General features: G+C 40.2%; 1 protein-coding gene across 10 annotated transcripts in view; it reads right to left on the bottom strand.

Moving 5' to 3' along the window:
* LMO7 (LIM domain 7) overlaps nucleotides 1–27,302 on the bottom strand; it is a 132,069-nt gene that overhangs the window by 74,496 nt on the left and 30,271 nt on the right. For all 10 annotated transcript variants that reach the window (XM_054271358.1, XM_054271346.1, XM_054271348.1 and 7 more), the window contains exons 2-3: nucleotides 22,527–22,597; nucleotides 18,742–18,811 (exon numbers count right to left, since the gene is read on the bottom strand). In XM_054271358.1, coding sequence (XP_054127333.1) covers nucleotides 18,742–18,811; nucleotides 22,527–22,597 — 141 coding nt within the window. The remainder of the gene's footprint in view (nucleotides 1–18,741; nucleotides 18,812–22,526; nucleotides 22,598–27,302) is intronic.

Raw genomic sequence — 27,302 nt, 5'->3', positions numbered from 1 at the left:
CTCAATGCCTTTAAAAATAACTCCAGCTACTGACATTCACCACCCAGAAACTCTTGGCAGGGGAGGAAGAAGAGGAGGGACTCTTCGTTTCTGTGCTCACAGACTGATGAGGGAATACTGCACCTGGAGTCTGGGTTTGGTTGCTGAGCAAAGCTCCGGAGAGACAGAAACCAAACTGTATTCAGAGCTGCTGCTGCTGCTGCCTCACTTGGGGGGGGTTTCTTCCCGAGTCCCTCCCCTTCCACTTCCCACACCCCCTCCTCAACTTCACACCGATCTGTCACAAAATAGAGGAGCAGCACCCACTCTCTGCACCTGCTGCAGGATGGACTGACCCATGAGAGAAATGTTAAAAAAAGAATAAATCTAATGATATATACAGAGATTATACAACTTGTGATCTCTTTCCACTTCATGAACAGTGGGCAATAGGCAAGAAATTCCTTCTCGTTAAGGCGGAATGCTATCAACAACAAAAGAATGTGCCCTCTTGCGCACTTGCTTCCTTCAGCTGCAAGCCAAAGGAAAAGGTACATGAAGTTACTTAATTCATAAGCTACACACAGCCCTGTCATTAAGAGTTTGTAAGTCAAGGTGCTGATATCAGAATTTCACAGTATAGACAAGCTCTGCTTTAGCAATTTAATATGCTTTAAAATTATTTTTTGACACATAATACAGTTATTCCTTCATTTAAAAATCATTAAAAAAACAATCTACAAAGAAAATGACAGCTGCTTCTAATAAAGAAAGTAAAACAAACCCTAGAATCCCCACAACCTTCTGTTTTGAAGGTCCCTGGGATTCTAGTATTTCTTATCAGTCTGTAGACATGGCTTAATTCAAGGAAAATATTTGAGCAAGGTATTCCCCATGCAGGCTGCGGGCTCTGCGTTACCACATCTGAAAGATCCCAGGTGTCTCATACCGTGAAGGTTATGCCCCAAGGCTGGAAGTGCTGTGCCATGGTGGGGGCTGCTCTGCTGCAGGGGGGTGCAACATGATGGCAAACCTGGGGGACACCATGTGGTGGCAGATGAGAGGAGGAAGCTGGGAAGGATGGAGGACAGGCAGCCTCGCCCATGCCCAGGTCCCTGCAGTGCCCAGGGGGCTGCTGCACATTTGCCCAGGGAAGAGCTTCATGCTGTGAGATGCAGCCTCAGAAGGGGCATTTGCTTTTCCTTTCATGCAATGCCCCTTTTTTCTTTCCATACAATATAGGGAAAATGGTCTAGATGTGCCAACTTTATTCAATTTATATCTGAGTGTCCCCTTAGTACTAAACCAGCAAGGACCTGAAAAGGCATTGTTTCCTCTGCATGGAAGAAGCCACAGGCTACAGTCCCATTGCAAGAAGAGGAACTACTTGCTAAACAACCACCAGGTCAGTGTTCAGGGGACTAGGGAGTCTATGAAACTGGCAAGTAAGGCACAAGAAGAAAGCAGCAGAGCAGAAAGAATGAGTAACTCCAAGGTAATGAACTGACACCAACACTAGTGAAGGCAATATGGTTTGATTGGTCTGCCCAGTCACCACAGCAACTCAGAGCAAACTCCCAAACCAATGAGTTACATCAACCACAGGGCTGAAAATGAGCACATTGTGCAGGTAAACAAGGAAGAAGAGTCAGATTTAGAAAAACAGATGTCGTCTACACCCTGACAGCAACAAAAACAAAGCAGAGGAGTTGCTCACCAGTGGCTGCTTGGCTGCACAACCACCAAACTTCTGGCACATGACATAATTAATTTTGAAGGTGTTTCAGCAATTAAACCTATCAAGCATCAACCTCCCGATAAATAGCACTTACAGCCCCTGAGAACATCCCTGCTGACAGGAGTCAAGACCATCAGGAATAGGGTCGGAAGCAGGAGGAGATAACATGGAAGGCAGAACACCGTTAGTTACAGTGCTCACGTGCAGGATAAAACAGGGTTCCAAATCTTCCTTCCCTCAGCTCCCAAGCCAGAAGTTTGATCATGCCTGCCATCTCACAGGTTACTGCCCCAACACCAGCTGTTCTGCAGCCAGGGCCTGGAAATGACCCTCACAGCATCAACAGATGACACAGCCAATAGACTTTTTATCAGGTTTGGAGATTGACACAAAAAGGTATCATTGAAACAAATCAGCACTCCTAAATACTGTCTTTGCCAGATTATTCTTGACCATCCCTAATCATCATGGTTAATCAGCAAAGCCACAGGTCTTAAAATAGCTAGCAGCCATTTTAAACTCTACCAGAATAATGAATAGGAAGATGAATTTTAAATAGCACTACAGAAATAAGTAGGAAAAAAAGGACAAGTTATCAACCTTGCAATTAAATTTATCATTAGAAATGTGAACGGGAACATTTTTCAGAGATTAATGCACTCAAATATAGAAACCATTACACCATTCTTTTCACCAATGTAACTGTACTTTAACAAGACTAATGGTCATTGCCACTGCAGCTTCAAAGGACATACTGTAATCCGAATCTCATCGCACTTCACAAAAATAGTTCTATTTAAACAACCAGACCTCAAAATCCTGGAAAAGCACAGCACACCAAACCTATCTCCAGGTGACAAAATTCACTGGCAAGATGTCCTCAAGAGAAAAAGGTTCATACTTGCATCCACTACCCTCTTCTTCCACCGTGTTCTCAATCTCTGTAAACATGAGGAGGCCACTTAAATTTAATAAAGAAACAAATTAGCAGAGAAAAAGAATTATGATGCCAAGGGAAGATAAGGGACTTAAGACAAACTGGAGAATTTGATACCAATAAAGTGGATCATGAGAGGCAATACTGGTGCTACCTATCAGCACAAGAGAAGCAAAACCAGAAGGCTGCCCATTTCAAAAGCAAGGATTAATCAGTGGACAGATCAAATACATTTTTGCAGAAAACATAAGGTTCTGACCATTATTAGAGAAAGCTCTTGAACTAACAGGGATGAAATCATCAGTTAATTTTTGTTCATGTTATTAAGAGAACTCAATCACTGCATTTCCCTGAGCATCTGAAGTTGGAATACACATCACAGAATTACAGGTTTTAAATCACAACAAAAATAAAGCCTGAAGTCTAAACCACAAAATTCAAGTGTAATTAATTTCTGGTATGCTATTTCTACTTCTAAGTGTCTTAGTGAGACTGTGGGAAGGGCTAGTTTTTTCCCCCAGTGGTGGGTGTGATGGAACAGCAGAGCATTTCAAATGTTCCTAGCATGGCTTGAGTTTTCCACATGCTGTACAGACTTAGATTAAATGCACAACATAGAACAGTGACTAGACAGAGCTATTACCCTTCAGTATTCCATTTTTGCCTCAAACTTCAAAGTGAACCGCACCCAAAAGTGCTGCGAAGTCATAATATGGGAGAGATGGAGCTGCCAGTGGGAAACAGGTCATCTACAAGCAGGCTTTTAAATACTGCTGTTCAGGGAAAAGGCAAACAATACTGTACACTTGCAGCTCTGTACCTGACTTTCTGGTCCCCATGGGGCACCACTGGACACAAACCCTTCCCTCTCCTGTTGTTAAAGCATTTCCCTCCAACCAATGCTTTGAAGGAGCCAAGATGCCATCTCTACACTGAAAATGAGACTGTGGTCCACACCCTCCTTCCAGCATCTGAGCAGAGCAGAACTGCCTCTCACTGCTGCAACTCCACGGACTTGAGGAGAGGAAAGAGCTGAGTCTTTCCCCACTGGTCCTCAATGCTGCTCCTAGGCCAGGAGCAGGGAGGCTGTGCCAGAGCAGGTGAATGTGAGGGAAAGAGCAGGGCCATTGCTGCAGGGCTCCTCATTGCTATCACCAGCCTCCAGACCACAAAGAAGAAAGAAGCTGATAACTCCATGGGGAAACAAGAATTTGGACACCTTCCTTTAAAAATAACAATTTTAAAGAGCAACTAAAAAAATTAAAATTGAGGCATTGGACCATTGGACCATGGTTCTGTGTTGCACCTGTGATCAGCTCCTAATGTATGTCACGTTGGCAAGAATTTGAAAAGAAAGACAGAGCGCTGGTGAGGTGTTGGTGGTGGGGAAATACAGAGGTTCCTCAACACCTAATAAACCAAAGAAAAAGAGTACTTCTAAACCAGGAAAAAACCCCAAAACAGCATGAGCAACAGGAAAGAAAGAGAAAAGACAAAAGATGCAAAAAAGATCAAGAAGAGGTTGACCTTAAGTAGGGAAAAAACCCCAAAGTCACCTACCTGAGAATGGGCATAGAGTGCGGAGTGTGTAAAACAGAAAAAAAATTTTAAACATCTAAAGTAAAAGCTAATTAAAAGAGGTGTCCCCATAAGAGCATGTAAATACTATCTTATTTTGACTACTTACATGCAACACAACATCACTAAATTCAGCTTGTGCAAGAGAGCTGCAATTTTATTTTTAAAAAATCCCACACTATCATGATTATCTGGGTGGGACAGGAATATTAATTTAAACAAGTGCTTAAATACATTTGCTTTCTTTAGGGTGCAGTCATGCTGTGTGGTAAGCCTGATCGCTCTAGTTAACTGTTTCTCTGAATCCCTATGTATGCGCCAAAACACAGTGAAATCTCGCAGGCATACAAGTTATGGCACATCTTTCAAATCACTTGGCAACAGGGAGAAAAACAATTTAATTAACATGTTGTTTTTTGTTTTTCCTGGATGTATCAGCCAATAAAAGACAGTGCTCCAGGTTGTCTCCTATTCTGATATAAATACCACTCTTTCAGTCAAATCCCTTATTTCTACTGCTATTCAAGCTCTAGTTTGGAGGGGAGAGTTGGGTAGGAGAAGGGTGTATTTTTGGTGGGTTTTGGGGAGGATTTTAAGCAGTTATTTTCAGTGTATGAAGGAGATGGTACCCTATGCTTGCAAGGCCATGAAGCATACTTGCACTGAGTGTTACATCATCATCCAGACCATGATTTGGCGCCAGAAGTGGTTTTCAGTTTCCAGGCTTTAAAAAAAAAAAAAAAAGACAAAAGACAAAAACCACCAAGTACCTATAGTGCCTAGCAACAAAAGCTCTTGACATTTTAAGAGCGACTGATGCATTTTTTTGGCTACAGAATTCTGAAAGTCATTTGAGTAGACCACATTTAACAGGCATTTTTCCTTAGTACTGCATTTATCAAGACATTTAGTCATCTTGAAGGAGACACAGCTTTCAACTCTGCATTCATGACAAACCCTCTTTATTAGCACCCTCATTCCCTTAAGTAAGGCCAATTTCTATCACAAAAAACTGGTATTTTTTCAAAGCAGAAAATATTTTTTTATAGACACAGCATTTTACAGTCCACTCAAGTCAGCTCAAATCAGTTTAAGGCAGAATTCAGAGCTGCATTTGGCAGCAGCATCACCACACAGCTCCATATTGTTTATATTCAGAGGTGGGGTAAAGGAAGGAGCCCACAGCAGGAGCTCGCTGAACGGGTTGGGTGACTCGCTCTTCCTCGGAGGTACGTTTCGGTTGTTAGCTCCGGCTGCGGGCGCAGGCTGGGGCAGAAGGGGTGAGAGCACAGGAGGGAACGGGGATGAACGCAAACCCTGTGGTCTGACCACAGGCCTAGGAGCCAGGAACTCCCCATTACCACCTTGGCCTTGAATGTCAGGGTGTTCAGTGCCCAATATCCACGCATCCTATCTGTAGTGCGTGATCCCAGCTCCTACTGCTCTCTGTGTTTCTCTGAAGGCCAGCAGTTTCAACCTTGAACCAAATGCAGGAGGAGTGGATAGGATACCTAAACTGCTCTTTTCCTCCCTTTTTGGGCCCAAAACTAAAAATAGCAGTTAAAACAATCATCCTGCAGACATAATTTGACTTAGAGTGACCTCAGGGCTCCTGTTCAGTAAATTATCCCACCTATAACAGAGTGCACAGAGCACTGCGTTGGCCAAAGATCAGAAACTGCATTAATTGCTTTGCCACTCCCCTCTGCCCGCCCTTCATTGCTTTTCCACACTGGGTAAAACAATAAATTACTGTGATCCTTGACACAGGGATTCCTTGCTCCAGCTCTATGCATGATTACAGATACTAAATCTTTAATGATTCACTGCCAGCTTTCCTCTCAGAAAGCAGGTGCTCCTGCTGTGAGAATGCAGGAATGAAACTTTGTGCACAAACTTTGCGGTTACCTTGGTCCTGCCACTATCAATAACTGTAGGAAGAGGAGGAACATTCCCCTTTGCCATTGCAACCATTATGGAAACCACAATTTGAAGCACCCTTAGGGAAAGAATCATTCTGGTTTCGGACAAAAAGGTCCATCTGTCTCCCAAACCCCAATTCCATCTGCAGTGACTGCAGCTGGTTATGGATCTCTAAGATCAAGGTATGTATTGGAAGAATGTTCCCCAAAACTTGTTATTCAGGTCCTGACACTGCCCACCACCATGGGAAATGGCCAGCAGAAGGCACCTCTGCTCAGCCCACCCCATTGCCTGCCACCTCTTGCAGCACTGAGCTCCACATTTTCTTCACAACAGAAGCAACTGGATTAAGGAAAACACACAGGAGAAATTAATGTGGGTTGATGGGTTTTTTAAACAGGACTTCAGAGCTGACAACCTTTAAGGTGTTTAACATAGGAAAGGACCAACTGTCTTCAATGACTCAAAATGCCTCCCAGGCTCATATCTCTAACCGTACTACAGCATAACCTTCACTATGACATTACAAACATATATCACAGCAACAATGTGTACCAAATGAGCCTTTTATTGATAAGAGAGTGAATGTCAGGTTGTAAACTGCAGGTGTGTTTCTGGGATGTCACTGCTACCAAATAAGGCAACCTGGAATGGAGAAAGGCTAAAGTACAGCATGTTGGCAGACAAGCCTTGCTACTAGAGCTAATACACTCAGAGGCGTTCATACTGAAATGAAAGTATAGGTTTGGAAAGCCAGTATGGAAGAACTAGCCAGGGCTATTTCCTTGTTTAGACAAGCCTTAACTTTCCCACCAGTTAGTTGCATTCCAATCAAAGTCAAAGGAAAAAAATAAAAATTCAAGTGATATGCTTTACACCCTGAACAGTTTATACAAAACACACTGCAAGCAAAGTATGCTAAATACTCCAATGCCAAGTCACCACACTACACAGAACTGGAATGACAGTAATCCACTTACAGGTGAAACTCCCTTGAAGCCTAATGAGTAATAAAAGAAGTAAAGACATCTTGTTCTTGAAACAAAGTTTTGACAGAGCTTGCTTTCCTCCTCCACCCCCCCCCCCTTTTTTTATTTGTATACATAAGGTTTTTTTGTTTTGCTCACACAGGTTAACAACTTGATACAGGTGAAATTCAGCTTCTTCATGCACAGGACATGAAACAGAGCCGCAGATCCTCAATTCATGTAGCCCCTGATTTTCAGACAGTTATTTAGTGCTTCATTCTTTGTAAGAGAGCATTTGGAAGTTTGCTTCCTTCAAGAGCCAGGCATCTTTTATTTCTTAACAGGAGCAGCATCCTAGTACCAGATCCAATCCTTCCTGCCCTACACGGGCTTATCCCATGCCGTCAAGAAGCTTTCCCAGCACCATGGACTGATGAGCTGGTTTGGAGATGGCTGCCTTGGAGTCCACCTGAACCCCTGCATCAGTGCCAGGCTTCCTCATGGCCCTCCCCATCCTCCTGCCACGCAGACACCAAGCTGGTCAGTGCAGCTGAAACACTCCCAGCACTGCATTTGGCAGCGCTTGTTGCTGGTGTTGTTGTTAATAGTTCTTTCACACACCTCACTGGAGGAGGGTGATTCAGCACACACACATGGGCGCGGAGGTGTTCGGGCAGGCGTTCGGAGATGTGGAATGAGGATTTTGTACTAAACAGAAGGGTGGATAGCAGAGCTGCACAGCCCCACCATGGATACCACAGAGAAAGTTATCACTGCTGCAGTTAACATCTGCTTTCTTTGAAAACTGAATTTTAAACACCTGGCACTGATAAATATCTGACAAGCCAGAGGTGGTGGTGGGGGGGAAAGGTACTCCAGTGTCCACCTTATGAAGATTTAACACAAATAAACATTGAGCGCTGAAAAGAATCTGAAATCTGCACTTCCTTCACGAAGGAAGGAGAAATCAGATTACGAATGTCACAAGTATGAATTAAGGTGTGTACTTCTTCTACATGGTTGACATTTTTTTTCCACTTCGGAAGGAATGTTTCTTGACAAACAGACACAGTCATCAGTTACTTTAGAAATAAAACCAGCATACAAATGACAGAGTATACCACAGACTACAGCTGATTGAGTTGATAAATGGAAATTTCTTGGAGCTCATTTGGCAACCATATTTATCTTTTTTTTTAAGTGACAGCAAGCTGATGCAAAAAGGGTAATACTTTTTCAGAGCTTTAGTTTCGAGCAGGAAAAAGAGTAACAATTTTCCATGTTATAAAGTTCTTGCTGCCCATCATATCACTTTATAGTCAGTTGACAAGATTTTTAAGAAGTAATTAATTAGTTAGCATTTTGACATCTCATCCCAGTAACATGCTAAAAACATTGTTTTGGAAGACCTGATCTCATTTAAAGCATCCCAAAATACTGATTCTGATTCAGAGATCAACCAGCAGGCACAGCACTTACAGCACCCCTGACAAGAGGCCAGGGCAAGTAGCTGAACCACCATTCCTTGGGGTCTGCATCCACACACTTTTTCCCCACTTATGTCTCCTAGACATATTTCACTCCACCATCACTCACCTAAAAACCTGTCAAGTTCAACCCCGTGTCTGGGTTTCACTCTGCCTGATCGATGTCTCGAGCAGCTACTAAAAATTTCACAAAGAGTTTGCATCAACCTCCTCTTTCTCCACACCCTACATTTCAAAGTATTTAGGCAGCAACAGAAAACAATTAAAGGAAATTCAGAGCTAAGGCTGAAATGTACCATATGTTTTCAAGCAGAGGGGCACAAAACATCAGTAAACCACTGCTGAGATTACATACTCCCACTATCAGGCATTGAAAGACTACAGAACAATGTCATCTCTAACTATTAATAACCATACTTCCTTTCTAGCACACAATCCTTTTCTCTTAATTGTCTGCTAGAGGCATTTCCATACAGGCCACATTCCTCTTTCCCATCACACAGCAGAAAGAGTAGCAAAAGTGATTTATAGTTCCATATGCATTCCTATCAGGTCTTGCATTACTCCTGACATTTGCTAATTTACCCTTTTTTTGGTTTACAGTGTGGTCAGTGAGAGAACTGGACTGAAAGTCAAGATTTCATCCCCACCCTACTATGACTTGCTTGTGACTTACTATGTGACTCAGCACTAAAGCCACTACAACTCTCACTAACCACACACTACTATCTTTAGGTATAGAACTGAAGCAATGGCAAAGAGCTCTTTGCGAAGTACTCCAAGATTTGACACATTAAAAATTTCTTATATAAGAAAAAGAAAGACTTTTCTCAAACTTTACTATTGAAAAATCAGATTTCTACATTGCTTCAAAAATTTACAAAACATCGTACAAGACCAAAGCTTTTTTTTTGGTTTCTATTTAAACAGAAATTTCATCCCAGTTACTGTGGCCATCATGTTCCCAAACCTGAAGAAACATCTGCTTAGGAGTTTGAAGTAATGTAAAATTCAGAAGTTTCAGTTGCCAATGGAAACACAGTTACTGATTTCCAACTGCAATTTTTTGAACACTGACAAAATCTCACTCAAATACAATAAGCAAGAAATTTAACACTTTATTTGATGGCTACATTTGAAATTCCTGTGTCAATTCCCAGGTGAAAAGATTTTTTTCTCATAATAATAACATGGGATCATAGAATGGTTTGGGTTGAAAGGGACCTTAAATATAACCTTAGTCCAACCTCCCTGCAGTGAACAGTGACATACCCATCTAGATCAGGTTGCTCAGTGCCCCATCCAACCCGACCCTGAATGTTCCCAGGGATGAAGCATCCATCATCTCACTGAAAAAGCTGTCCTAATGCCTCACCATCCTCACAGCAAAGAATTTCTTCCTTACATCTAATCTAAATCTAGCTGAGGTAATGGTTTTTATTTAAAACTATTACCTCTTTTCCTATCACAACAGAGTGCCTTCTAAAAAGTTTGTCCTTATCTTTCTTATAACCTTCCTTTAAATATTGAAACCTAGAGCCTTCTCTTCCCAGGCTGAATAACCTCAACTCTCTAAGCCTGTCTTCATAGGAGAGGTGTTCCAGTCACTCCTCATTTTTGTGTTCCTTCTTTGAACCTGCTCCAGGTCCATGTCCTTGCTGTGCTGGGACCCCAGAGCTGATGCAGCCCTGCAGGTGGGCTCAGAGCAGAGCAGAGGGGCAGAATCCCCTCCCTGTCCCTGCTGCCCACGCTGCTCTGGATGCAGCCCAGGGCACGTTTGGCTCTCTGGGCTGGGAGTGCCCATGGCTGGGTCATGCCCAGCCTCTCACCCACCAGCACCCCAAAGCCCTTCTCAGCAGGGCTGATTTCATTTCTTATCTTATATTAATAGTGGGGAGTTGCCCCAACCCAAGGTGCAGCACCTGGTATTTGTCCTTGTTAAACCTCCTGAGATTCCCATGGGCCCACTTCTCAAGCTTGTCCAGGTCCCCCTGGAAGGCATTCCATGCTTTAGATGTGTTAACTGCACCACTCAGCATGGTGTCATCTCCAGATTTGCTGAGGGTGCTCTCAATCCCTTTGTGTCACTGAAAAAGACATTAAACATAACTTTTCCAAGCAAGAATCCCTAAGGGATATCACTTGTCTCTAATCTCCCTCTGGACATCCACTATGAGCACTACCCTCTCCATGCAACTGTCTAACCAATTCCCTATCCACCAAACAATTCCACGCATCAAATCTCTCTCTCTTCAGTTTAGACAGAAGATGTTGTGGGGCACTGTATTAAAGGCTTTACAGAAGGCCAGATAAGAGACATTCCTTCCCCTGTCCACTGATGCAGTCGCTCTGTAACAGAAATCCAATAGGTTGAGTCAGGTAGGACTTATCCTTGGCAGTTCCAAATCATGTCCCTGTTCACTAAGTTCCTTAGCAGAGCTTTTTGGAGGAGCTGTTCCATGGTCTAAACAGGCACAGGGGTGAGGCTGATGGGTCGGTGGTCCCCAGGGTCCTCCTTCCTACCTTTTTCAAAGCTGGGTATAGTGTTTCCCTTTCTCCACAGATTTCTTGCTTCCCACAAGAAAAAAGGAAAGTTTTGGTAAGTTTTTTTACCTGCAGCATAAGACTACTGAACTATAAAGAGGAACCTGTCCTCATTCCTACTATCCAAAGTGCTCCTTAGCCCGTATTAAACATAGAAACTGCATTATAAAGGAGAGCACATTGGATGCAGGGCATGAGTTTGGGTAGGTCATATCCACTTTCACTTTCTTCCTCTTTGGTTTTAGATTTATTGAAGTTCATTCATAAGAAACACCAATTGCTATTGCAAAACAGAAGTTTTCCCTCATGTAAGGATTATGCCAAGTAGTAAGTCTCTTGAAATACTTGTCTTTCTGAATTTCCCAACAACTTGCTGAGCACAGTCATCCAGAAAACAGGTAATGATGCCTCTTTATTTTTGTTTACATGTTTAAATTAACAACTTTCAAAAAACAAAAAAATAATACAGGTATCACCTTGTGCCTTGCCTTATGAAAAACATTGCCAGACTAATCAGCTTTGTGGCAAATGACATCAAACAGGACTTGCTCAGCTTCACTCTTAGCAGGGCTGCATGTGCACTCACCTGTACCTCTGAATGTACATGCCACGGACAAATCAAAACCCAGATCAGCCACAAGACAGGGCCATGGAAGCAGGGCTGGAAGCAGAGCCCACAGCTCCCACATTGGCTGTGATGTGTTCTGTTAGTCTGCAAAAAGGTGACTTAAACCTTCAGAAGAAATAACAGCACTCCACATCACTCAGTATTACTCCCTCATCGGTGAAAAAAAAAAACAAGAAAAAACAAGAAAAAGGTCAGAAAAAGCAAACAGAGCACATCAAATGCTTATCAGCTCATTAGTCAGATCTTGACCAAAATTTATGAGGCTATTTCTTACAAGCAGTTTCGCTGTACAACCAGGAAACTTAAGTCTATATTTTCTGGTGTTTTGTAGTGAAGCAAAGCAAACAGCAGCAGCTTTTCTTTAACTTACTCCATGTATTTGTGTACTTGCCCTTCCTCATTTTTCATGAGGAATGGAAATGAGAAGTTTCTTTATAATCAATTGCTCATAGCAGACAAGATACCTTTTCCTTGTTGGAAAATATGTTGTCAAACCACAAAATCCTCCCCCTCGTGATTATATTCAAACCATCTCCACATGCTGGGATTCAAGCTGAAAACTCCGTATTTTTTAAGAAAAAAAGTTTTCCTCTGTGTTTGCTTTTGTTAAACATGCGTTTTATCTTTTATTACTATTTTTTTATTATTTTTATTACTATTTATTATTAATATTTATTTTTATTATTACTGTTGTAGCTCATACTAGTCAAATTCACAGAGCAGCAGTTTAGGATGAAAAAATAATTATTTAAAAAATATATAATGCAAGAAGACAGAAAGGATGTACCAACATAAAGGCTATACTAAAGACTAGAATGTGAACAGCAAGAGAAAATAATCAGCATGAAGGAATGAACTTTGAAAGTAGTGGTGCTTTGAAAAAAAAAATAATTTAGATCAAATTAAGCCTTTCATATATCATTAGATTTCTTAAATTTAAGTGGAGAAAACAACTAATTTGATTCTAAGTAATCTAGAGAAGGAAGTTTGTAGTTAAGTCTTAAGTAAAGCGTACAACTGAACTAATATGTACAAGTATGAACTTTGCCTGAAAATTTGGTTTGAAATAATAACAGTAATAAAGTAAAAATGTCATCTGCATACCATTCCCCTGCTACACAAGGGGAAAAAAAAATCCCACGGCACCAAAAAACCCCATTACCCTGGTGAGAAAATTTTCCCACAGAAAAGGAAATTTTGGCCAGCTCTCCTTGATGACAAAAGATAAGGAAATACCAGGGCGGTTCCACGGTTCGCAAAATGTTAGGCACAAAGGCACAGAAAAATATTTTATTTTTTATGTTCTCCACCCCTTTCTTTATCTCCCCTTTCATTTTAGTTTAGCTTTCTATCATATTTCTCTCTTTTTACCTTTATTATTCCCCACTTTCCTGGTTTAGAAGGTATATGCCAATGGCCTCAGTAACACTGTTTCAGGTGGTTGCCTTGGTGCAAGTGGTATTAATACCTCCTGATACATTCAATAAGCACATTTTAGAATGACATCATATTACATTGCATTAAAGAGAAGCAATGATGCTGGAGTAGCAGCTGTCAGAAGGATATGTTTCCTGTAGAATCAGGACAACAAACATTTGAAAAAATCTGCATGGAAAAGCATCAAGAAGTTCTCCACCCTGAAGGAACCCTAATTCCCCACTAGAAAAAAAAAATACCACTCTACAGTATTTCAGATAAACATTTTCAAACCTGCCACTGCCTAGAGATGCGCAACTTTTTTTTTGTGTCTGAACAGGAAACATAAATTCTAAAAAAATCTCTTTTCCAAAGCTGAAGAACTTTATGAAGATGATATTTTGTGCTTGTGTTCATCCAGCACACACAGAGAAAACTGTCTGAGTTAGCAACATCTCACCTTGTTTGAAATCACAGACCAACTTGAAACCAAGATGCTAATGTCATTTCATTTACAGCTCTGAAAAACCCAATAGCTTCCTATTCTGCCCTGCTGCATGATCACAGCCCTCATGTCCCAAACACAGTGCAAAGTATTGCACTTCCATCTTATTCACAGGAGCTGCAAGCAAAAATAGATGGTCTTAGAAGACCAAATTGGGATATTGCAAGGCAAAAATTGGTATAAGCAAGATTTCCATTTGCTTCCCCTCTCCAAGGGAGACACTGGCTTCTGCCTCAGAATTTGCTTCACCACGTGGTCTCAGCTGGAAATGTACCTTCACTGAAATTCTGCCTTGCTGAAGAGTGTACATTGTTCCTCCTGAGCAACAAGCAATGTATTATTCTGAGAGATATGTTCAGCTTGCATAAACTATACATAACTCATTCATCTTCCAGCTGTCTCATGGCATCTGGTGACTTTCATTCCAGGTTATGATTCTCTGTGTTCAGCCAACTGAGGTGAAAACAGGAGGCTTTTGTGGAACAATGGTGCTGCAGACAAAGATGCACCTCTGAAACTGTTCAGCAAAGCCTTGTTGGAAAATATGTTGTCAAACCACAAAATCTTCCCCCTCATGATTGTATTCAAACCATCTTTACATGCTGGGATTCAAGCTGAAAATGCTGTATTTTGTGAGAAAAAAAATTTTCCTCTGGGTTTGCTTTTGCTAAACATTCATTTTACCACCCCACTATCCAAGAACTGTAATCAAAATAATTTTGCAGGGTCTGAACCCAGCAAGATTTATCAATTTGAGTAATTTTCTTTAAACACCATCTCTGTTTCACACAAATAAAGACCAAAAGAAGTGGATCTTTATAGTAACAAAATGCAGTCTGCACTTTTTCTACTGTTCATAATGAAATCTCAGCTTCCACAATGCTCTGACCTTTCTGTTACCCTTCCCATACCCCCCAGAAACACCTGAGGGCTTCAGGACCTACTCTCTACCAGTTTGCTTGCCCCTCTGCTGTACTGGGAAAAAATATGTGCACTGCTCTTTATACAAACTGTATTTTAGTCTGAAATATAATTGTTGTCAACTTCTTGCAGGGGTTCCACACTGTTGTCTCCTTATCACAAAAGTTTCATACCTTCTTGGTGGTTTCTCATGGACATCTCCTCAGAGCACTGCCTCTTTCTTCTTCTCACAGCAGCCAACTGACTCCGGTTCCCTTCTCACCCAGCCACCCCACTCTTCTATAGCACTTTTCTTCTCATTGGTTACAGCTGTGGCCTGTTAAAGTCAGGCCTGCTCCTAATCTTTGATAATTGGCCCAGCTGCAACTCCTTAAGGGTCAGATTACTTTCTACACTATCTTTATTTTCTTATATTCTAGCCCCCTACATATTATCAGAAATTAAATTTTAATTTTCTAGAAACTATTTTAGTGCAAAGGTCCTAAATGGCATTTAAAAAAAAAATTATCAAAATTAAAGCAAAAAACCCTAACAGCTACCTCCCAGTTAACTCCCTTCAGGAAATCTATGGGAACATCATGGGCTCCAAAATCTACCACGAGCTGTTAAAATCAACCTGCTGCAAGTGGCAACTTTCTGCAACTTCTGCTGGAGTTAGAAGTTGGCACCCTGCAGCTGGCACACCTCACTGTCCGGGAAACCACCATAAAATCTGCATGGACATTTCTTCAGTCACCTGCTCCTGACCACAGCGTCCCTACGGCCACTCTGGTACTTGCCTTACCCCCAGAAGTTCCATTTTCCAAACTGGAACAGAAGTGAACAGGCAAATGCAGCTAAGACAATGGCTACATGTCACACACGTGCCTCAGGAGAGAGCTGGAACAGTGAGGATAAAGCAAAAAGTTGTTTTATGGATACCAAGTTATAGCCAGATCCAACTCTTCTTCCCAAAGACTTCTTACAAATCCTCCCACACAAGCTGCAGCCCAGATTTCCCATGCCATGCCATACTGGGGAGAAGTTTAATCAATTTTATGAACTTTCCGGGTAGCAATTAAGCATTTTTAATTAACTGAATACCAACTTTCATTTTAGTATTTAACCCTCAAAACACATCTATTTATTTTTCCATTCTGTCATGATTAGACCTGAACCACTGCAATCCACACCTAAAAATCACTAGGCAGTATTACAATCAAACTAAAGGTAAAAGCTAAGGCTTAATCTAAGTTCTGTAAAATGTGCCTACTAACATAAAGTCCCTATCAGATCTTATGAGAAGTAATGTGTCATAAAAGAAAACAAGACCCAACAAATCAATAATGCACTGACCTCATTAAAAGCAGCACCTCACATTAACTCAATGCAAAAGAACTCTAGCACACAATATTCCATATAGAACAGAATGTTTAATTATTCCTATAGGCCTTCACTTGCTAATTTACTGAAACAGTTTGTTTTCAAAATAACCATGAATGCAAAGAAGTGAGATAACAAAACCTTTCTGGAGATTCAACCAAAGGCATCTATTCAACACCACATTTCTGTACAGCTGAAAAAGCCTGTCAAATAGTTGAAGTGAACACAATGCTTAAACAACATACTTAATGGAAATGAAATATATTAACTCCCTAGGGAACAAAACCAAAATTCAAGGAATTTCTGGAGGGGAAGAAAAACAAAGGGGAGGGAAAGCTGGGGGGGAAGGGGGAAGAGAAACCAGATGTCTTTCAAAGCATTTGTTTCCTTCTGATAATCAGACTGCCATAAAACTCTCAAAACCACAGGGGGTTTGTTTCCTTTGAATCAGAAAACTCAGGAGAGAAATGGATGCTAATTAGGCAATAAAGGTATAAAATGTTTTGGAAATGGACTTCAGGATATGAGTCTAGATGAGCATGAAGAACTGTAGAAAGAACATGATCTGATCCCTTTTTGTTTTAGAAAAAAACCCTGTCATCTCTCAATATTAAAATTTTCATCTGGATTAAAAAAAAAAAAGACAAAAAATGGCAACCAAATTCAGCCCTTCCAACAGTGATTTCTACACCTCATGAAAGCTTGCTAGGGAGCAATTAGTGTGAGACTCAAAGGCACTGAAGACAGCAGAAGCAAGAGCCACAGAAGCATATGTAACATTTATGAAGCCACAGAAAATACTAGAAGCAAATTTGTGGCAGAAGCAACCTACAAGCAATGAAAATGTCTCCAGAACATGTCAAGCAAACCTACCACTGAATTTCCTAGTAAGTTTTATTCTATCTTTAAAACCTATCTTTCAACCATAGTATCCTGAGCCTGTCAGGTATCAATGCCTGCTTTCCTATAAATGCAAATCCCCATAATTTTTAGTTTGAGTTCTACATGGGATGAAACCTGGGCTCTTCAAAGCTGGCATAACTGAGAAGGTTCCTCTCAAGTGTGTATAAACCAGTCTTCCGCTATCATCACCATAAGCACCATCTTCTGAAACCATCCCAATATGGTCTTCATAATTGTTGTCTTCAGAAACTGAAGTGTTTATGTAAAACCTTTTCCACAGGTTAACAGAAAACATCAGCTCTCTCAATTACTACCTTTAAGTTGTGTTTTAACAATAACACCGGGTGAGCTCTATTTACAAGAAAAATTTGCCTTTCCTCCTCTTTCCTTTATTTTTGAAGACTTGTAGGAACTAGAAGCAACTTCAAAAAACAGAAATACACTACCAAGAAAATATAAATTACACACCAAGTGAATAGTCTGCATTTTTACATCTGGAAATAAAAAATGCATATAAAACCAAAAATGCCTGCAGTTATGATTCAAGACAGCACTTAACCACAAAAATGAAATCTACCTTATGGTTTTCTGTCTTGAATCTAATGGGTACTTCAGAGGCCACATAGAGAATCAAACCACTGATCAAATAACTGTGCTGTCCTCCCCAGAATTATTTTGGTTTCATTTGAATTCTTTTTTGTATGCCTCACAGGAAAAGAATGTGCAGCAGTCATATTCACAAGCCTAAATACCTGAGCTTGTCTGGGACAAAGGCAATTAACACTTTCTGCATTCATTTGATGTGGAAATGCACATTCTCAGCTTATGCAATAACTTATGGCAATTTAACCTAATCTTATGACCTCCAGCCAAGTTAACTACACTTATTCTCTAATGAGCTGCATGGGTGACCAGCAAAAGCCAATGTTTTGTTGGCTCATCCCATTAAAACATATCAATAAAAGTATCTAGAGAAGTTTTCCATTCTACTCCTACTACGAAACCAGGTAATTTTCCCTGACGTTAAGATTGCATGTTTGTCATAAGGTGGGATCTTCATTTCTCAGAGGAATCATGCATATGTCCCTGTCCACCCTGGATCTTTTAATATGAGACCAATGGCATTTGTGACTAAATAGCCTTGACACCCTAAGTGACATGAACAGGCAACAAGGTTGTTGTAATGAAAAAGCGATGAAGAAGGAATTCTTTGAACTCCTTTGCCCACAGAAGGGTTTCTGATGCTAAATGGCTAGAAAACTTAATCTAGGCTCTGGGCAGCAAATTTTCCAAACAGCACACAGGAAATCTTTTACATTTCCTGTAAAAATTATGACATACATCTCCCACCTCTACCCCCAGCAATGTGATTTACAGCCAAAACATTGGCAAATCCCTCAGCTGAAGCCTGCAGAGAGATCTTTGCATCATCAGAGTTATTTTAATGCAACTGAAGCTTTGTTGTGGGTGGAGTGAAACAGGTTCTAAAAATACTTTAACTACACAGAACATTTCCTACTTTGCCCATTCCCTAAGAAAGGGATATCGGAAGTGGCTTCTAAATGTTAAGATAGGATGGTGGCCTTTAAACAGAGACAAGTAATGCCACAGAGGTTTGTGCACAGGAGCCAGTGCTTGATAAATCTGGGGATGATGAAGCTTGATGCAGTGACAGGATGACTGAAGTTACAGATGCAAATGACAGATTAGGTATCCTTTGCGGTCTAAGATAACATAGAAATGGTACAATTTTGAACAAAAAAAGAAAATGGAGATAAAATTTTGAAAATTCTTTAAAAACAGAGATCACTTGGTTCATACACCAGATACTAGATTCAATGCCTTTACTTACCAAGCCAGCTATTGGAGTTGGCAGACGATTGATCTTCTTAATGATGCCAGGTTTGATCTTGTTAATCAAACTAAAAAAAAGTTATATGATTTTCTGTTAAATATTTTACTGTACTTAAGCATGAGCATCAATGCTTATTAAGAAATACTTTGCATGTGGTCCTAACGTAACATCATTTGAATGAATTTGAGCTGAATGTATTAACACTCCCAAGAAGTGACAAGCAAGAACAGATTGTAGAAGCAAAAACGAAACAAGTCACACACAAAGAGGTTTCTGGGAACAGCAAAGCAAGAAAGAAAAGAAAATGCCTGAGGAGGCGTGGGCAGAAAAGGATCTGTGTTTCTACTACAAGGGTGGTGATGTTAATTGGATTCAGATTTCCTATTTATAGCTTTTCTTCTCATAAAGGTTCTGAGCAGATGTCAAAAATGTACCAGAATATTGAATCTCAGAGTTCAGTGTGATAGCACTAATATTCCTGAAAGGGTGAGAAATAATCTCAGTTTTCACAATGCTACCAAGTCCAGTATGCTGTGTGCAGCAATCATTTTTGGCACACACAATTTACCTGCACAAGTCATTTTCCATCTCAGTCAGAAGAGACTGCACCTGATATCATTCTTCACATAAAATTCACAATTAAGCTGAGAAGATAGGACAGACTAACACATCACTATTGAATACATATGCCCAAATGCATACCTTATCCTGTAGTAAAGATGAGGCACAGGATTCCTTGCAAGTCTACACCCAAGTTTTCAATAATGAAGCTACTGAAATATTGTGGATCACCAAATTACACACTGGACCAGAGGGTCAGTGGAGAACAGGGACCTCAGGACACCCTGCAGACTTCATCTGCCTCTATACCTTTGAGGATTTTTTTACTTGCTCTCATTTCTTGTTGCTGCTTCTCTGGCCAGACCCTTTACCCTACACAAAGCATCAGCAAGGCTTTGTGATCTGCCCACACTGGTGCAGAGACAAGACCTGGAGTTTACAACTCTGTGTGGGGGAAAAGCATCTTTTGCTCAAGCAGAAAATGTGCTTTGGAATAAACACAAAGAACAGTTGACCCCTATACACTGGAATGAAGGATACATTTCTAAATACCTGCAGGAACAAAAAAAAAAAAAAAAGAACTGCAGGTCCTGAGATTTTTCAATAACACTGAGTTATTTAGCAAACAAGACATTTGATCACTTTTCCTACCCAAAAAAGTGACCTGTTGAGGTGGAATTATTTTTACATCTTCCATATGCATAATTTTTAAATTTATTTTACTGAAGAACATGACGTAGCATGTGACCAGAAAAATTTCAGTAAATTTCTTTCTCTAGTGTGTGCACACTAGAATTGGCAAAATGAAAAAGGCTTTATTTTGTCAACTACTGATCACTCAGCCAACGTGTGCACTTAGTCATTGAGTAGGACAAACAAACTGACTGGATGCTATAGGAATATGTGGTGCAAGTACAGGTCTTATCTGCTGTGGTTTAAGTCAGATCTACAATCAACAGAGATAATACATCCACCTAAATTAGCCATGCTACAGGTGAACCAAGGAAATGGACGATCTAATTTCTAGTTTGTCTCTTATTTGAGATCTTGCACTATATTGTTGTTGGTGAAAATTGGACATGTGGAATTTTTTGGCATCTGCTCTTTCCTGTTCCCACAGAAATTCTACAAAAATTATGCCACAAGAGAACAGCTATTTTAGTGCAACATAATAAGGTATCTTTTGCTTTAAAGAAAGTTGCATGCCTCCTAAGGCAAGCTGGTCACTAGAATGTCTTGGGTTGCAATGCAAGATGTGGCTAGCAGTGTGTATTCTTTTGCCACTTGTTAAAATCAGGTGGGGCAGTTTTCTTTATCTCTTCCACAACCCATCCTCCCTCTGGGAAATATCTTCACTTAATGGGCCCTTGAGTCTCACTGATAAAACTACATCACCCCATTGCGAGATGTTCCACCCAGGGGGAGGAGCCAAGCATTCCCACCTGGATATAATCTGAGACTATATGTCTCTGGAACAACAGAGACAGCTTTTTCCTACTGGATTCCCAGAGGAAGACCAGGGCCATCAACACCACCACTGGACCTTCAGAGGAAAACCACACCCTTCTACAGGATCACTGCTTCAGCAGAAGCACACCTGTCACTGCAGGAGGACTGCAGCCACCATTGAATGGGACTGTTACCAACATCCCGACCCACAGGGTGTCAGGTCATATTCTGACTTTGTCAGTGTTGTTTGGTATTAATGCATTTTTTTTCCTAATAAAGAACAGTTATTCCTGCTCCCACATATTTGCCTGAGAGCCTCTTAATTTCAAAATTATAATAATTCAGACAGGAGGGAGTTTGCATTTTCCATTTCAAGAGAGGCTCCTGCCTTCCTTAGCAGACACCTGTCTTTTCAAACCAAGACACTGAAGAAATTGCAGGATGTTTTTTATTGCATTATTATTAATTACAGATAAATTTAACTGACTTGCATTTTGCAGAGGGATCCTCATTCTATTGTCAAGTAAGTATCAACAATGAAGATATCAGAAGATTAGTATGTATCAGTTAATAGCCAATTCTTAAACATCTGAATACAATATATACATCCCCCTAAACATATACTTTCTTATTAAAAGTACAAACTATTTTTATTACCACATTCACACTCATTAAAATTTAATTACCTAAGTAATGAAAATAGAGCATCCAGCTCTACAATATTATTGAAAATTAATTAATGCCTCATACCACAGATAACTTAAGAAGCATCTAGCAAGATAAGACTGGAAGGCAAAGAGTCCAAAGCAAAATAAAGGTAAGGACAGAAAACATGGCGATATACACAGAAGGAAAAAATTATGTATAGGAAAAGAAGCTCAGACAACTGAACTTGCACAAATATTTTCTAAAAGTTCAGCTTTGCTGAACTGATTTTAGAGTGGTTCTGAGATTTGTGAGTTTGGGTTTCTTTAAGGTTTGTTTGGTTGGTTTTGTTGTTGTTTTTACCATCCCAGGTAGCTCTCTAACGAGATTGCTCTTGCACTGGTGTTCTAATGACATTTACAACTGCTGTTTGTTAAAATACTAAGGGATTAGCACCACTTCCAGTCCTGGAAACCTGTTCCAGTAGGTATCAAGCCAATTACAGACATGTGGATGAGACCTGTTGAGTGGACATTTTACACCTCTGACTCAGTCTAACAACGAAACCAGGCAAGTCCCATCATTGCCAAGCCTACAGTATATAAGCATGAGGAAGCTTCTTACAGAAAGTGCTCCAAAACAAGCTGAGTGTAAAGTTCTGTGACAGGAATAGGTAGTTTCAGGATTTATGAAATCAACACTAAAGGGCAGGGGATGGAGGACAGAAATCCAAACCCAAACAACAGCAGTGGGTAGAGGTGTAACAGTGTGCTTTGATCCCAGCTACAGCCACACCACCTTGCAGAAGCTGAAGAGAAAGCCCAGAGATATCCTGGGCGTTATAACCAAAACCAATATAACCAATCAACAACGGCACGGTCCTCTCAGTATCAGACAAAGTAGTGTGTGGGACAACACAGTGAACATTTGGACCTGGAAAGAGTATGTCAAAACCTGCTTTTACTTCCCATGACAAACAACAGGTATTATAAAATTTAAGTTATTTACTACAAAATACTTTTGGTACTTCAAAAAAAAAAAAAAGGAAAAAAATTCAGAGGCCAGGAAGGAGAGAGGCCAGCTGATGTTAACCTGAAGGGTTGTTATATAGGTAAGCCAATACTCACTCGCACAACAGGACTCCATTTTCTAGAGCTGCTCGAAAGTCTTTAGTTCCAAAGCTTTGCCTGGTAACTGCCTATAAGAATCAGAGTTGAGAGTTAATTGGACACACAGACAAAATCAGCACTAGAAAGAAAATCTTAGTAGTAGTAGTTAAAAACAAACAAACCCTGATTTAACACTTAGTTCATACTATTATTTTCTTACATTAATTTCAAAGAAGCAAGTATTTAAAAGGCGGGTCTTTATGCCTCAAAAGAAGTCAGATCCAACATCTTAAAATAGTTTCCTCTAGTGTAAGTCAATCTTCAGCTAAATTCTGTGGGAATACTTATTTTCTGAAGCAATACCAGTCACATTGAAAAGCATAAAAGAAATTTCAAACAGAAATGCAAAAGAGAGAGAAAGTCTTTTATCTCCTACTTCATGTTACAGCGTGTATACCCATGATATCTAGCACAAAGTATTTTAATAGTGGGGGTTTTTGTGCCACTTGCACCTAAGGCAGTGTGACTAAAGAACCATTCCAAGTCTGCATTACCACGTGCACATCAATTCCCATTCCTTGGCAAGTGGCAGGATTATACTAATGGGACTTGTTTGTATACTCAGAGAAGAAAAACAGTGAGCAAGAACAACATCTTATAAAGGACTTAAGATACCCAAAACCAAAAGAATTGACTACAAGTTTTCAGCAAAGTAGTTTTCAAAAAATACCCCAAAACCCCAAAAAACAAAGAATTTGCTCAAACGTATACTCACTTGGAGCCACTACTAGATCCCCCCCCTGTGCCTACATTCCCTACAGGGACCAAATCTGGCAGATTTCTTCCAAACACTCAGATTAATAACCCACATGCAAGTAAAAAAGGAATGTTATACACTTCTGCCATCAGTCCAAAAGAGAGGTTTTAGGCCAGCTGGGAACAGAAATCAAATACTAGGAATTGTATTTATTTGAGCTTAGATGTCACCATGTTTAGCCCCCAGCTAATTATAAGCCAGCCTCTGGGGATCCTGACCATCCTCAATCCTGTGCAGGAGTTCAGGCACACAGTTCAAAGTGCTGTGGAACCTGCATGCATCCAGAGCAAAGCTACTGGTTATCACAGTAAGTAAGGAAATTACTACTGAAAACAATGAGCTTTGCTTGGTAAAAAGAGCAAAGGACAGGATGAAGCTGTTTCAGGATCTGTAAAATTATTACATTACCACCCTATTGGTTTTTTTAATTCCAAGAGGGATGCACATTAGCACCAGAAATCCTAAAAATTAAGTAATTAGCTTTAACATAGGTTTTCTTTTCATTCAAATGCAAAAAAGTCTATCTTCCTATTGAGAAGAAAATTAGATATTACAAAAATCTTCTTTTGTGTTTAAGGTCTTTTCCTAAAATGTAACAGATAGTGACAGAAAATGAATGATGGCATGGCAACTCAAGATAAGAAAAAATTCAAAATTCAGGGAAAGAAAGGATGATAATGATTCCCCCTAGGAGAATTGCACTTTATACAATATTCATATAACAACAGTCTGTTCCTACAGAAAACTAGAAGTTGCATCTTAGAAATATAATTGTCAATAATCACTTAAAAACACAGAATCTGAGAACTACCCTTATCTCATATGTGGCATATTTTGTTTCTAAACCTGTATATTTTGTGATCATGATTTTGAGGAAGCTAGCCAATGTAACAACAACAACACAGAAACTTTAAGAATAAATATTTATGTTCCCTAGGTTATAGGGAATATGAGGAATAGGAATACCTAGTTTAAAATTATGCCCTTCATTCTGCAAGTTAGAAATATGACATTTGCATGCCATACATTAGAACTGTACTGTAATAAGGGTCGTAGCTCTGGAATCTAGCTTTACAGCTATGCTTCAATCTCCAATAAATTCTTAAGAATCCTTAAGTTGTTCTTATTGTGGAGTTGTCACTGACATCTACAGGACTACACAGTCAAAATGTTTGTGTTTCTAGAGAGTTTACTGTAAAGTCATGCACGCAATAGATGACAAGGTGTTCCCTTCAACAAGAGTTGAACCCATCCCAAGCCTGCAATGTCTTCTAAACCCACAATCAACCTTCACAGTGAAATCCCTCTTTTTATCTTTTTTTTTTTTAAAAAAAAGGGGTCCTAGAATTGAGTATGTAGCTAAGGCCCAATCTCCTCAAAAATCATTCAGAGGAAGACAAGAAACATGCGCCACTGAGGACAAAATACACTTCAGAGTAGCCCCTCCAGAACACAAGAATGCCACACTGCAATGCATAATCCTGTTTCCTTGAACAGCAAGAGTCCAATTTGAGTACAAGGCTGTGAATGCCTCTATTAGACTTGCAGACCTCTTAAAACTACATTAGAAGACATTACACTGGAAGCATTTTGACTAAGCTATTTGTGCAGCTGCTGCAGCAATCAACACTGATTTGCTACACAGGATGGAACTGTCAGACTGATCTTGTGACCCACTGATTTTGACAACTACATGGCTTGTTGATATTAAAATAAAAGCATTGGTTCTGCCAAGTTAGGTTTCATTAATATTGACTTTCAAAGGATAACTAATAATTAAGTAATTAGGAAGTATTCTCAAAGAACAATTTAACACTGGTGCATGAAACCAAAACATTTTCCAAGTTGCACAACAACTTGAATTTGTTGATGTCACACAAGTAAGTGCTCCATTTTAAAATCTGTTTTTGTACAGAGACAGAGGACTTTTCTCATTGTGGATTTTCATCTGGCTTATACCCAGTGCAGAGTTTCAAGCTCAGCTCTAACTATGATAGTCTACCAGGAAACAGGTACCATTAAAAAAATGCAAAGACACAGACTGCCTCAGAGTTCCCTGGATGAACCTAAGTAAGACAAAGTGAATTCCACCCTAAGATATTACATCTTCAAACTATGTCTATGGTTTCTGAGTCATTGTTTGTTCATGAAAACTGCTTATACTGGGTGTGGTACTCTTATGTAATAGGCATAATTGATTTTGAACAATTTTTCAACCACTTAGCCATGTGAGCCACCAAATAATAAAGAAAATACCTTACAAGAGTGATTTCTATCCATCTTTGAACAACATCCCTCTCCAAATTATGTCTTTTCTCTCCTCCATTCAGTTGAATATATTCTGCTTCGATCACTGCTTTTTTTGATAGAATGAGAGCAATGACATAATTAAAGGCTATATAATAAAATCAAATTTATTTGCTGCTATAAAACAGTTTAATGTTGTTTTTCAAAGACAGCGTCCCCTAATACTTAGGTAATTTGCAATTGCCAGGTCCAACCAATTTTCTTCAAAGAGTATGCATATCAAGTCTTTATTTCAATTTAGACATTTTAAAAATGCTTACACACAGAGGGCTAGTTTATTTTCAGGTTTGCTGTGATTCCTGTAACAGGAGACAAATCAAGAATAACCAAAGATAACCATTCTGAGCATGGCATGACATCAAGCTCATCATGAACTGAATAAAAAGCACATAGCACAGAATATGCTAATTGTATGTCTAAGTACCAAAATAATCATTGAGTACATTTCTTTGGCTTGCTAGACTGGAGGCCAAATATAGTTGATCATAAGGCAGGGCTCTTTTGCCTTACAATCTATCCCAAGTTAAAAGATTCTTTCAGTGTTAATATAAAAAAATACTGAGGGAGTTCATATCAAGTTGTTTCCATGGTTTACACAGGTTTGAAAGGCTCTAGCAAAAAGGCAGCTCTACCACAGGCCAGTCAATGTTTACCACCACACGAAACTCAAAGTGAAGGAACTGGTAGGTTTCTCAATTTAACTTTGCCGTGATGGAAACAGCCAAAGTAGACTCTGCCCAACCAATGCCAAAATCCTACCACGTACCCAGGCATGCTGGCTGACCAGTTCTCCATCACAACAGCGTTAGCTGCCCAGAGCCAAGGAGGCAGGGCTGCACCACACCCAGCCTGCAATCTCAGCAATGCCTTGGCACAGGTACTCGCCATCCAGCCTGCTCTCTCCACCTCATTCAGAGCTCCTCTGCCACCCTTCCTTTAGACTACAGCACCTCAAATCATGCAAGGTCCCTATGCCTCAACTTGAGAGAAATGCTGCTTGCATCAGCTTGAGGCACACAGCTCCCTGATGCAAGGATGTAGGTTAGGGATGGAAGGAAGATGCAAGATACCTGAACCACAGATGGCAGCAACTGCCTGAAGGCAGGCTTATACCAGGATCTCATGAGGCAAACAATTACTCAGAGGGCAATTAATCAGATCAACACTGATTTATCAATTTCAGATCCCCAGCATGGTCTGCAGCAAGAAAAGAGAAATTTTGCATGCTGAAGAGAAGACTGGCTGTCTTCTGCAAGGAACTGGGACAGTGATGCAACAGTGATGCAATGGTGCCATCCCCAGTACAGAATTTTGGCTACACCTGCCAGTTCCTGTCACAATGCCTGCCTGAGCAGATCACCCTATGTTCGTATGAATGACTGAACTCCTAGCTTTCCAATGGCCTTTCTTCTCCCTCCCCATTACCACAAATCTGGATCAGGCTACATGGCAAATGGCTCTGTCTTTAAATAACCCCAGCATTGCATTCTTCCATTTACAGAATTCCTTTGGCTATAACTACCTTCTTGCAGTGCAGAATGGTACTGCTCCTGCAAGACGCATAAGGAGATACACTGGCTACACCCCAGCCAACAAGCAAGCATGCAGGCAACTCCCAGTGTGCTGGCATCTCTACAGCATGACCAGGTCTGCAAGTGGATTCACAACAT

The sequence above is a fragment of the Melozone crissalis genome, unplaced genomic scaffold (genome assembly GCF_028551555.1).
Source record: "Melozone crissalis strain CALT ecotype California unplaced genomic scaffold, PUWL_Pcris_2 ptg000013l_1, whole genome shotgun sequence".
Classification (NCBI taxonomy): domain Eukaryota; kingdom Metazoa; phylum Chordata; class Aves; order Passeriformes; family Passerellidae; genus Melozone; species Melozone crissalis.
Note: the sequence above shows the minus strand (reverse complement) of the source record. Positions and strands in the feature narration are given on the sequence as shown.